We start from the raw sequence: 13572 nt of genomic DNA on the forward strand, positions 1-13572 counted from the left end.
CCAATTTGGATTTAGACAGGGAAGATCATGTACAACAAGCCTAATCTGCTTCTATTCAAGACTAATAGATATAATAGATAGAGAGATGGATGGGCAGACTGTGCCTGTCTAGATCTACATAAGGCATTTGACAAAGTACCACACAAGAAATTAATAGGAAAATTAGAATCAATAGGTGGCATTGCAGGTAAGTTATTAGAATGGATGAAAGATTTCCTGACTGGGAGAAAAATGAGGGTAGTAATTAGAGACAAATACTCGAAATGGGAAGAAATGATAAGTGGTGTTCCACAAGGGTCAGTGCTGGCTCAAATCATGTTTGCCATATACATAAATGACATGGACAAAGGAGTTGAATGTTATATGAATTTCTTCGCAGATGACGCAAAAATATTAAAGTATCAACAGAAGAGGACTGTGACTCATTACAATCAGACCTGGACAAAATCTAGAAATGGACTCAAAAGTAGGAAGTGAACTTCAATATCAAGAAGTGTAGCATAATGGAGTTTGGAAAAAGCAAAAACAGAATTTTAAAAAATTACAAAATTGGTGAAAAAGAAATAAAAAAAGTGCACTCGGAAAGGGACCTTGGAGTGATAATCAGCAAAGACATGACACCAGATAGACATATAAACAAAAGTCAGTGAAACCTACAACCTACTAAGGTCAATGAAAGTGGCATTTGAATACTTGGATAAAGAAATGATAAAAAAAATATTAGTCACATTGATTAGATCAAAACTGGAATATGCAACGACACTATGGACATCCAGTACTAAAAAGAATATAAGGACACTAGAAAGCATACGGAGAGGAACAACAAAGTTGGCACCAGCTCTTTCCAAATTAACATACGAACAAAAATTATCAAAATTAGAACTACTAACACTAGAGCAAAGAAGAGAAAGAGGTGATCTGCTGACTATATTTAGATTCATGAAAGGAATGGAAATCCTTGACAGAAAAATTTACTAAAAAATGACAATGGAAAAACAAGATGTCATGAAAAGAAACTCAAAAAGGACAACTACAGAAGAGATCGGAAAAAGAACAGCTTCCCACACAGTGCTGGATATATGGAAAAACTTAGATAAAAAAAGTGTGTGCAAATACTATTCAAGATTTTAAGAAAAAACTTGATGCTGAAAGATACAAAGACGGGTCACCACGAGCATAGCTCCTTTCCTGTATAATACAACTAGGTACAACTAGTGACTCCTCCAAGGTGTTGTGCAATGTTTAACATTTCATGAAATATATGTTTATACATTTGGGAAGACAATACAAGATTTTAACATATATCCATAAATTACAAACAGGAGACTTTATTCACACAAAGGCATGACACAGAACAACCACATGATTATTAATGTTAAGGACATGACAATTATGAACATTAATGAAAAAACTAGAGAGCAGGTGGGACTTGAGTTTTACTAACATTGCAAATCATCAACAAATTCAGCAGCCACCTCTGCATCCAGTGAAGGTTTTCTCCACACACCACACTAAATTATATGCCACACTGGGATATGAAAAGATGATTTTTCAGCACTTCCTCTTTCTCTGCAATGGGCAGTGTATGATGATTGAGCTTCATACCACTTTTTTTTTCTTCTTCTTTTTCTATTTTATGCCTGGATCCATATTTGGGATTATACAGCAACAGATGTATAAAAACAAGTGACTGTCTGATACTAATGTCTGGAGTACTGCAGCAGTGTGACACTGCCCACTAGCACTAGTCTGATACTGCATGTCCAGCATGTGGCAGACTGCAGCAGTGTTGCCAATACACTGGTTTGGAATTACCATACTGGGCACTTTGAAAGTGTGCTCATTGACTGCATGAAGAATGCCACCAAAGAAACTGAAGTTTCTGAATAATCAATATCATAACAGGTCTTCAGTCCTTAACTGGTGTTGGTATTATCTGAAAAAGTATTTGTGATCTACTTTCCTTTTTATAATACTTCAATGAGATTGCTTGTTGTTACCTTTTGCACATATGACACAAGCAAGACTTAAGGCCTGAGAAACAGCTTTTCAGGACAGATTCTAATGCATCAATCATGTTAAAGAGGGCTGGATACTTGTTACTGCACAAGTCACGCTTGAAATTGTTCCGTAAGAGCAGAACAAATTGAAAGGAACCTTGGAAGGTGTTGAGGATATCTGTAACAGCCCTGTGGATCATGAAAAAATAAATTAGTAATAAGAATGTGATTTTTTTTAATGTATGTATGAGAATGTGATATGCAGATCAACATAGATCCTTAAGAAATCATTTAAGGATATATTTATAAGTTGTTTACAAGAGTTCAAGGGTCCCAATCTTTACCTTAAAGAGCCTCAACCTCATCACAGGTGATTAAACCAATACCCACATGTATTTTTAAACATATAGCAATGAAAATAATCTACATTTCTTCAGACACATTCTAATAACCAAATCCTTCCATTGGAAAAGGACTAAAATTCATTTGATACTTTTTTTTTTTTTTTTATTAGGAATGTCCCCTTTGGGGCTACAGAGAGTAGGATGCCTAGATCTATCCCCGTCCCATTCTTGTAGCCTTTTATGATTCAAGTGGGAACACTCAGTGGCAGGATTCTTCTCCCATACCATGGAGTTTGGAGAAAAAAGGAAATAAATATTCTGAGAAATGGTACAGGACAGTATTAAGAGTAGGGGGACATTTGCAGTATAATAGAGTATTATTTCTCTATGAATAGAGATTTCCTCTATCAATGACAAAATGATGCGTGGCTCTGGTCCACAGGGTGCCCCATATAAACTCTACAGTATCAGCTGCATGCTACTGAGCAGCTTTTAACTCCTACAATAACATGCAGCCAATACCCCAGATGGGGTATTGGACGGATGGGGCAAAAGGGGCACTGGGAAAGAGGGGAATGTCTGTTGAGGAAGGAAAGGAGACAACAAGATAGGGGTGAGTGGAGAATGGTTGTGTATGGATGATGATGTGATGCATGGAAGGGAGTGGATGGGGAATGGGAGGATAGGGAGAATGTGTGAATGATATTTTGACACAGCCTGATGGGATTTCTCCCAGTCTACTCTTTTCCTGCATGAGGGGACAGAGAGAAGGTCACCAATTAAATGAAGTAACCTCACTGTGGATGTGCTGTCTTCATACACTGCTTCTGACACGGGGCAGTGGGTGAGATGCAGGGATGGCCCATCATCCAGGAGGAGCCAAAATGGGAGGGAGGGGGGGGTGAATGGGGTGGAATATGTGGGAATGGAATGGGTTGCATTGGTTTTATGCCTTTGTTTTTGGCTACCTCCTTTGTAAGAAGAAAGCTATTGGTGTATATGCCCCCAAGTATTTCCACTTGGATCATAAGAGGCAAGAAAAACAGGGATTGGGACCAGGCATCCTTCTCCCTGTAGCCCCAAAGGGGACATTCCTAAAAAAAGTAAAGGCATAAGAGGGTCTAGGAGTTTTCCAACCAGCACCCTAAGGTTTGGGTCTTTTAATGTGCATGGATGTGGTACAGATGAGAGTAAAAGGGAAGAGATAGGTAGTATGTTTGTGAGAAGAAAGATGGATGTGTTGGCCTTGAGTGAAACTAAGTTGAGAGGGAAGGGCGAGTGTGAGTTTGGGAATGTAATTGGGAGGTATTCAGGAGTGAAGAGAGGGAGAGAAGGGGTGGCTATACTAGTAAGTGAAGAGATAGGTAAACATGTAGTGGAGTGGAAGGAGGTTTCCTCAAGGATAATGTGGATGAAGGTGAAACTGGGAAAGGAGATGTGGGTTTTTGTAAGTGCATATGGGCCTGGTAGTGAGAAGAGTGTAGAAAAAAGGGAGGCTTTTTGGATAGATTTAAATGAGTGCATAGAGGGATTAGGGAGGAACGTCAATGTAGTAGTATTGGGAGACCTTAATGCTAGGGTAGGAAATGAACCAATTGACGGAGTGGTTGGGAAATGTGGAGTTCCAGGAAAGAATCTTAGTGGAGAGTTGATGGTGGAGATGTGTCTAGAAAGAGAGTTGATGACAGCAAATACAGTATTTCGTGAGAAAGTCAATCATAAGTACACATGGGAGAGGGTGGTGGATGGAAGGATGGTAGAGTGTTAATGGACTAGATAGGAGCATAATAGGAAGAGTTAAGGATGTACATGTGCTAAGGGGAGAGAGTGGGGGAATATCAGATCATTTTTTGTTGGAAGGTAAGATGAGAGTGGAGGATAGATGGAGAAAGAGGAAAAGGACAAAAGGTAGGGAGGTGCTTAGGGTGAACTATCTACATGAAAAGGAAAAGGAGTACAAGAAGAAGCTGAAAGAGGAGTGGGGGGGAGTGTAGGATAGAGTAGAGCTAGGAGTGGAGGAGGAATGGGGATGGTTCAAGGAGGGAGTCACAAAGTGTGCAAAGATGGTATGTGGAACAAGAAGGATGGGAGGAAATAGAAGGAAGGGTAGTAAATGGTGGGATGAGGAAACAAAGAAGGTTGTAGAAGAGAAGCAAGCTTTCACAGATTGGTTACAAAATAGAATGAGTCATATGAGAGGTACAAAGAAAAGAAAAGAGAAGTAAAGCACAAGGTAAAGGAGGCAAAGAGGAGACCAGATGTGAAAAGGGGTAAGAGTATGACAGAAAATTTTGAAAGTAATAAAAAGATGTTTTGGAAAGAAATTAAGAGAGAAAGAGGAGGCAAATCAAATAGAGAAGAAAATGTAAAAGGTGTAGATGGAAAGATGATAATGGAAGAGAAGGCAATAAGGGGAAGATGGGCAGAGTATTTTAGGGAGTTGCTAAATGTGAAGGAGGATAGGAAGGGAAAGATAGTTGCAGTGGGAAGTGCTAAGAAAATGACTATGATGAGTGAGGAAAATGGAGGAGAAATAAGGAAGGTACAGTGATGGTGGACTGGCTGGTGGACTGGCTGGTGAAGTTATCTAATGTTTGCTGGAGAGAGGGTAGAGTGCCAGAGGACTGGAGGAGTGCCTGTATAGTTCCACTTTACAAGGAAAAAGGGGACAAGTGTGAGTGTGGTAGTTTCAGAGGGATTAGTTTGTTAAGTATAGTTGGGAAGGCTTATGGGAGGATCTTGATTGAGAGGATTAGGAGAGGAACAGAGGGAGTGATTGGCGAGGAGCAGTGTGGATTTAGGACAGGTAGAGGTTGCATAGATCAGATTTTTGTGGTAAGAGAGATATGTGGGAAAGCTATGGGAAAAGGTAAAGATGTTTTTTGGGCTTTAATGGATCTGGAAAAGGCTTATGACAGGGTAGACAGAAAGGCACTGTGGGGGGTCTTGCAGATATATGGGATAGAGTGGTGGACACTTGGAACAAACTGGACAATGAAATAGTGTGCACCAAAACCATTCATGAGTTTAAGAGCAAACTAGACACTACGAGATACAAAGGCAGGACACCATAAGCGTAGCTCCCCTTCCCGTAAAATACAACTAAGTGAATACAATCTCCTCTTAGCCTCCATTCCCAAATGTCTATTCCTCATTACACTTTTTAATCCATCAAGGCATTTACTCACTTCTCTCAATCTACATTCTACCTCCACCATTCCACCCTTTCTTGCCACATTTGCACCCAAGTCTCTAAAACTATCCACTTCTTCCACTTGCTCTCCCTTAATGCTCACTTCCAGTCTGCTGCCACTTTCACCCCTTGTACATCTCATCACCTTACTTTTACCCACATTTATCTTAAACTGTCTTCTTTCACACACTCTCCCAAACTCTGTCACCAACTTCCTCAATCCCTCTTCTGATCCTGTTACAAATGCAGTGTCATCTGCAAACAACAGCTGGCTCACCTCCCACTTTTCTCCAATTTCTTTAACCATCTCCAATCCCTGACCCACTACCCTTGCATTTACCTCTCACACCACCCCATCCATGTATAAGTTGAATAGCCAGGGTGACATAACACATCCCTGACAAAGTCCCAACTTTACCTCAAACCACTCACTCTCTCCATTTCTAATCTTGACACATGCTCTAATACTCTCATAAAAACTCTTGACAGCTCCTAGAAGCCTTCCTCCTATCCTGTATATCTGCAAAACCTCCCAAAGTGCCTTTCTGTCTACCCTGTCATAAGCCTTTTCCAGATCCATAAAAGACCAAAAAACATCCTTACCTTTTCCTATAGCTTTCTCACCTGTCTTACCACAAAAATCTGATCTATGCAGCCTCTACCTGTCCTAAATCCACACTGTTCCTCACTAATTACTCCCTCTCTTCCTCTCCTAATCCTCTCAATCAAGATCCTCCCAGCCTTCCCAACTACACTTAACAAGCTAATCCTTCTGAAACTAATACACTCACACTTGTCCCCTTTTCCCTTGTAGAGTGGAACTATACAGGCACTCCTCCAGTCCTCTGGCACTCTACCCTCTCTCCAGCAAACATTAAATAACCTCACCACCCAGTCCACCATCACTGTACCCCCTTTTCTTAGACATTCTTCATGGCATCCATCCAGACCAGGTGCCTTACCTGCTCTCATCATCTTAACAACTGCCTTCACTTCATCCTTCCTTATTTCTCCTTCATTTTCCTCACTCATCATGGTCATTTTCTTAGCACTTCCTACTACAACTATCTTTCCCTCCCTATCCTCCTTCACATTTAGCAACTCCCTAAAATACTCTGCCCATCTTCCCCTTATTGCCTTCTCTTCCATTATCATCTCTCCATCTGCACCTTTTACCTTTTCTTCTCTCCTTGATTTGACTCCTCTTAATTTCTTTCCAAAACATCTCTTTATTACTTCCAAATTTTCTGTCATACTCTCACCCCATTTCACATCTGCTCTCCTCTTTGCCCCCTTTACCTTGTGCTTTACTTCTCTTCTCTTTTCTTTGTACCTCTCACATGATTCCCACTGGGTGTTAGAGGAATAAAAATAATAAAAAAGGCAATCACTGTAAAAACACACAAACAAACTGCTATATACATACCATATTTCATCAGGTTTAATGAAAGCAGAGGCCACTTCTGTTGCCCAACACACTATCATTAATGTGAAGATGAACACCTTATGCCAAAATCTGGTGACAAATATTTTAGGGTATATAATACTCATGGGTGCTAGCTATACCATAATTTGAAATTTTACATTAGTTCCTAAACATAGAAATCCTACAAAATGTATTAGTGCAATGAATTACTGTCTTTACCATACAAGTAACATGTGAAATATGGTACTTTTAATATGCATGATATGGCACAAAAATAAGAAAGTTTTAAGTAGATACATACTCAACTGTGAAATCTTTCTTAGCATATTTCCTCATGCCAGATGTTGTTTGTCTCCGTGCTGGTTTCTCTAGTTTGTGGTCAACATTTTCAGAATCATACATTTTTTCAACCTTTGCCTCAGATGAGTCCATTGCAGTGTCATTTCTAGTATTTTGATTAATGTTTGAAAGTGATTCAAGAGATGAGCTTAAAGTGGCCAATGACTGAAGTTCTTTACCTTCTGATGATGAGCTTTCTTCATCATTGCCCTCTTTGGTTGTGTCATCTTCATTATTAGATGCAGACTCTTCTGTTTCTGATTTGCCTGAATTATTTTTGGAAAGCTTGCTTCGGCATCTATCCAAGAAGTTTTCCAGGATATTTTTTAAAGAAGCAATCCCTTCATTCTTTGGAGGGAGACTGTAAATCATCAAAAGCTATAATACTTCAGACTTATGAAAAATATACTATATACTGTTAAATCAATATACTATTTCCAGCCTAATACCTCTATGAATAAAAGATACATAAATAAAGCATACATGAGAAATGAATCACACAGACAGGTCATACATAATTTTGGGAAGACAAATTTCTTTGGTTTGAGGAAATTTCTTTGAAGGAGTAAATTGAAAGGAATCCATGAATACATAAGAAAAAAAAATATTTATATAACCTTCTACAACTTGCATGTAAACAAATGTACCATAAGTTAGAGCAGAGAAGAATCAAAGGACTGGTGAACATACTGTAGGAGTACACTATAAAACTACTGAATGTGTCATTTATACTATCCTCACTTTTTTGAGTGCCCAAAGATAGCATTGCAGAACCAACATGCACACAGGTATTCACCAATGATGCACCAATATGAAAACTTCAGAGATATTATGATTCAAATTGATAGCCAATAACTATGCCATCTATCCACACATCTTGGCTATGAAGTATTTAGGGACTCGAGACTGCTCTCAAAAGACAATGAAAAACTCTCAATATCACTGAATATCATCTGTCTTGCAAGGGACATCTGGATTCACAGATAAATATTTTCATCAAAAAGTCTCTCAAATAGTATTTTTGAAACAACATACTTGTTTTAAACATGGTTCTCATTAAAATGAATAATGTTACTATATAGAAAATAGGGCTTGGTTACCCTTTAAAGGACAAGTATATCTAGATATGGAAGAGGACATAAATGAAGTCTGTCCAGAAAGTATCCACCCATTATAAAAAATATATAAATAAATAAAAGCAATGGTCATTCATCCCCTTCAAAGTACTTCCCATGGGACCTCACAACCTTACCCCAGAATTTATTCAATCGAGAGAGAGAGAGAAAAAGAGAAAATCTATATACAGTAGGTCTCTTTCCAAATTTACATCAGATGTTTCATCACATTCTCCTAAATCTCATCCACAATTGGAAATCTATGTTTTAGGCAGGAGAAGCCAAAGTTGAAGGGAGCCAAATCTTAGCCAACAGACTGGGATAATGTGATGTTTTGTCAAAAAAAACCTTACACAAGATATGAAGAATGGGCAGGCACACTATCATGACAAAGCTGACACTCATAACTTGCATATTGCAAATAGAATGTATGTACATTCAGTAATCATACCTAGAATTAGTTGTAGTGGCTTTGCTCTGCTCCTGATATGTTTTGGTGAATTGCGATATATTTTTGAGGGCTACTGCCAGCACAACCAGGTTGACAGTGAAAAGAATACCCATTGGGATATCAAAGTAGAGCATTCTGGGAATTCTGTTATGAACTGTAACAAAAATTTATATTTTAGTAATTTTTAAGAATTGTTTCCTATTTCAATATATTATCTTATTAGAGAATATGAAAACTCTTTTAACTCATGATTTCATGCAAACCAAGTGTGATGCTGGGATTGTGTATATATATGAGGAGGTGAGGAGGAGAACAGGGGTGGAAAGGGAGCTGGGAGATAGGGTTGATGAAAGAATATTAAGATGGTTTGGACACATGGAGGGAATGCGTGAAGAAAGACTAGTAAAAGAGGTATGGAAGGCAGATGTGGAGGGAGTGAACATGAGGGGACATCCTAGGATAAGGTGGATGGATGGGGTGAAGGGCACTTTGAGGAAGAGGGGAATGTCTGTTGAGGAAGGATGGGAGAGGACAGAAGACAGGGGTGAATGGAGAATGGTTGTATATGGATGATGTTTTGATTGCATGAGGTGGAATGGGCGGGGGGATTGGGGGTGAGGTAGTATGTGTGAGCAAAATTTGACGCAGCCCGAAGGGATTTCTCCCAGTCTTCTCCTTTTATGCAATGGGGGACGGAGAGGGGGGGTCACCGATTTAATGAAGCGGCCTTGCTGTGGATGTGCTGTGTCTTGCGACACTGCTTCTGACCAAGGGCAGTGGACAAGGTGCAGGGATGACCCGTCATCCAGGAGGTCCTAAGATGAGAGGGAGGGTGGAGGGGTGTGGAGTGTATTCAGGGATGGAATGGGTGGAAATGATTTTATGCCTTTTCCTTTTTGGCTACCTCCCTTGTAAGGGGGAAAAAGCCTTGGTATATGTATGTATGTATGTGTATATATATGTAGGTTTAGGAGCATATCAGGAATCAGGGTACTCATGAATCTAATTATACATAGGTCATAGGTTATATCACCCCCTGGGGACCCCCTTCCTTACATAATGCATACATGACTTTTTACAAGCCCACTTTCTCTGTTTTACTGCACTTTTCAGGTTAGAGGATGATAAGGTGCTCCCTGGCTTGGAGTATTTCCCTTGTAGTCTAGGCAAACAAACGACTTCTTTAAAACTCAATACAGAACAACAACCAAAAAAAGCCAATGCTTATCTATTATAGGTGTTAACACATGGAATAAACTGGAAAAGGATTTACCTAAGACAAAATGTTTATCATCATTCAAACGATACTTAAAAAAGTCTTTAATCTATAAGTATTAGTATATTGAACACTTCAGGTCCATTTCATGGTTGTATTCATGGAGAAACTGTCATGCACTGCCCAAGTCTGCCGCTCTTTTTTTTTCTATTCCAGCAGGTCACGGTGACCCAGATCTGCACATTAAGCAATTATCGTCCCGTCAACAATCGACCTGACCTATCACCTCTCACCTGACCCCCACAAGTTGCGATGCTCGTTCGTGCCCCCGATTTCTACGTGAGGTCGGAGTTAGCGGACGTCGTGACGCATGTCATTGTGTGTGTGTATATATGTGATGTATGTGTGTATATATGTGTGTAGATGTGTATGTACCATACTGACATGTAACAAAAATAAATAAATAAAAATAATTTTTTTTCCTTAAGGGAGAGCAACTCCCCATAAGCTTTGCTTCTCGCTCTCCCTTTTCAACTACCAATTTTGTAAAAAAAAAAAAAAATGTATATATGTATGTCTAATTGTATTTAATATTGTTGAATAAACCTATAATAAATAAATAAAAAAAAGTATTGAGCTAGGACTGAGTTATTGACAAAATTCTGTATTCTGTGAGTAACTGGGAAACTGGGATAGTCATATAAAACAAAGATTCTGATTAATTTATGTCATCCAAGGAGAAAAATTGGCTGGGGTTGGAGACAACATAAAAGAGTTTAGGTGGATGAAACCAACTCCAGGAGTTAGGAATGGGAGAACACTCAAAGAGGGCTCATGCCATAAAGTAGCATTGCCTGATCATTCTAAGATGTGATGCCCTCTGTACAGGTTAGTATATGTGCTCCTCACTCAAAGGCATCAAGAAATATTGAACACAAAAATGAAATTATATTTGTAGTCATAAAAAGATTTTGATAGGGAGGGCGAAGTTTTGTGCAGTGTAGAGTAGTGATACCATATTTTACAGCTTACAAGATGCAGGGTTTTTTTTTCCTAAGATGAATATTGTATTGTAAGGCAACACCCAAGCTCAAGTGAGCTTGGACAATTGACTGACAGCGACCTGGATTTGTATGTTCAGTCATTACACTATGATGTTAGCTTAAGTACTATTTAATTCAGCGTTTTATATGATGTAAACTCAGTACAGTAGTGATAACTCTGCAGATGAGAGTTCAGAACTTTTACACGAAACCAGTGGTGACGAGTTCTCGGGATTTGGGGATGAATAAATTTCTTTCAAGTTCTATATTTCTACATGCATATTTTTTTACATATTTAGTTTATTTTTATGAAAATAAATCCACCCTTGGACAATGAAAAATGTATAGTATATTTACTAATCACCAACTAGTATCATCGCCATACAAACAAAATCAGACAAGTGATTTCGTAATGTAAACAATACCTCCAATACACATCGTCACCCGCCACTAAAACAAGAAGAAGAGATGGACTGCTTCACTGTGTGTACGTATTTACCTATGGTATTTCTATTTACATAGTTGTAGATTTGTGGTGAGTGCTCCAGCAAATTTGTAATGAGTGCTGAGACAATAGTGTCTTGCAGACTCCTTACTTCTTATGTTTTTGTGTTCAGTGATCAGGTATATGGTGAATGTGTTCTTGTATGAGAATGACTTTTTTTTTTTTAGAAATTTCTTTCAAATATTAGGGTGCGTCCTCCAAGCGTCTTACAAGCCATAAAATATGGTACATGGACCTTGGAAAATTTTGCATAAAATCTACAAACTGTGTCAAATGGTAACACAAATTAGTCAGACTTAAGAATATAACTACATGATATTGGGAGCCAATGATACCCACATCAACCATACAATGAACAAGGAAACCCAAAACTCACGTTCAAAGAAGCAATTAGTCTTGCCAAAGTTGGGGTTATAAAGAGAATTTTCTTCCAGAATGTGAACCTGCATGACAATGGTAATGATGCACAAGATGAGGGGTAAACCAAAGGCAAACGTGCAGTAGATGACCAAGTTTTTCTTGTTTGTAGAATACTGCCGCCTAACCAACAACTTGAAGTCACTGCAGATTCTGTAAAGAATGGTCATAATTAGAAAAATAGTGTTTTAATTGTAAAATGTTTAATATTATCTATTAATACTGAATATTATTTTTACAGAATATTAGTAAGCTTAGCCCTCCAAATATATATATATATATATACATATATATATATATATATACATATATATATATATATATATATATATGTATATATATATATATATATATATGTATATGTATATATATATATATACATATATATATATATATATATATATATATATATATATATATATATATTTGTATATATATATATATATATACCAAGAGCTTTTTCCCCTTTACAAGGGAGGTAGCCAAGTCAAAGGCATGTACCTACTCCCACCCATTCCACTACCCTCCACCACCCTTTCCTCCCTCTCACCTTAGTTTCTCTTGGATGATGGGTCATCCCTGTATGCCCATTGTCTTAGGTCAGAAGCAATGTAGCAAGACATGGTACAACCACAGCAAGGCCACTTCATTTAATCAGCGAACCCCCCGTCTCCTTCACATCATGTAGAACAATAGAAAAGACAGAGAAAATCCCTTCGGGCCGTATCATACTATCATTCACACATAAGCACATCCTAGGCCCCTACCCCCCCAATCCCCTGTCCTTCCCTTCCTTGGATAACATTATCATCTATACACAGCCACTTTCCAGTCATCCCCATCTCCTGCTTCCTCCCATGCTCAGCAGACATCCCCCTCTTTCTCAACAACCCTTCACCCCATACGTCCATCTCACCCTTGGTCATCCCTTCATGTTCACTCCCCCCACCTCTTACTTCCACACCTCTTTTACTTATATATATATATAAATAAATATATATATATATATATATATGTATATATATATATATATATATATATATATATATATATATATATGTATAATATATATATATATATATATATATGTATATATATGTATATTTATATATATTTATATATGTATTTATACATATATATATATATATATATATATATATATATATATATATATGTATATATAAATATATTAGATCATTTTTTGGTGGAAGGTAAGCTGAGAGTGGAGGATAGATGGAGAAAGAGGAAAGGGACAAAAGGTAGGGAGGTTCTTAGAGTGAACTCTTTGAATGAAAAGGAAAGGAGAAGGAGTACGGAAAGAAGCTGAAGGAGGAGTGGGAGGGAGTAAAGGATAGAGTAGAGCTGGGTGTGGAGGAGGAATGGGGATGGTTCAAGGAGGGAGTCATAAAGTGTGCAAGGATGTTTTTTTTGTGTGGAACAAGAAGGACTGGGGGAAATAGAAGAAAGGGTAGTGAATGGTCGGATGAGGAAACAAAGAAGGTTGTAGAAGAGAAGAAGCGAGC

At 38.2% G+C, this 13572-nt stretch overlaps 1 protein-coding gene across 1 annotated transcript in view; it reads right to left on the minus strand.

The window, feature by feature from the left end:
* Window positions 1-13572, minus strand: part of LOC143032121 (uncharacterized) — a 70690-nt gene continuing 57118 nt past the window's right edge. The window contains exons 3-7 of the mRNA XM_076196579.1: window positions 12009-12202; window positions 8869-9022; window positions 7265-7663; window positions 6964-7053; window positions 1-2189 (exon numbers count right to left, since the gene is read on the minus strand). Coding sequence (XP_076052694.1) covers window positions 1997-2189; window positions 6964-7053; window positions 7265-7663; window positions 8869-9022; window positions 12009-12202 — 1030 coding nt within the window. The 3' untranslated portion in view covers window positions 1-1996. The remainder of the gene's footprint in view (window positions 2190-6963; window positions 7054-7264; window positions 7664-8868; window positions 9023-12008; window positions 12203-13572) is intronic.

The sequence above is a fragment of the Oratosquilla oratoria genome, chromosome 13, assembly GCF_046742065.1.
Source record: "Oratosquilla oratoria isolate Oo_2021 chromosome 13, ASM4674206v1, whole genome shotgun sequence".
Taxonomy (NCBI): domain Eukaryota; kingdom Metazoa; phylum Arthropoda; class Malacostraca; order Stomatopoda; family Squillidae; genus Oratosquilla; species Oratosquilla oratoria.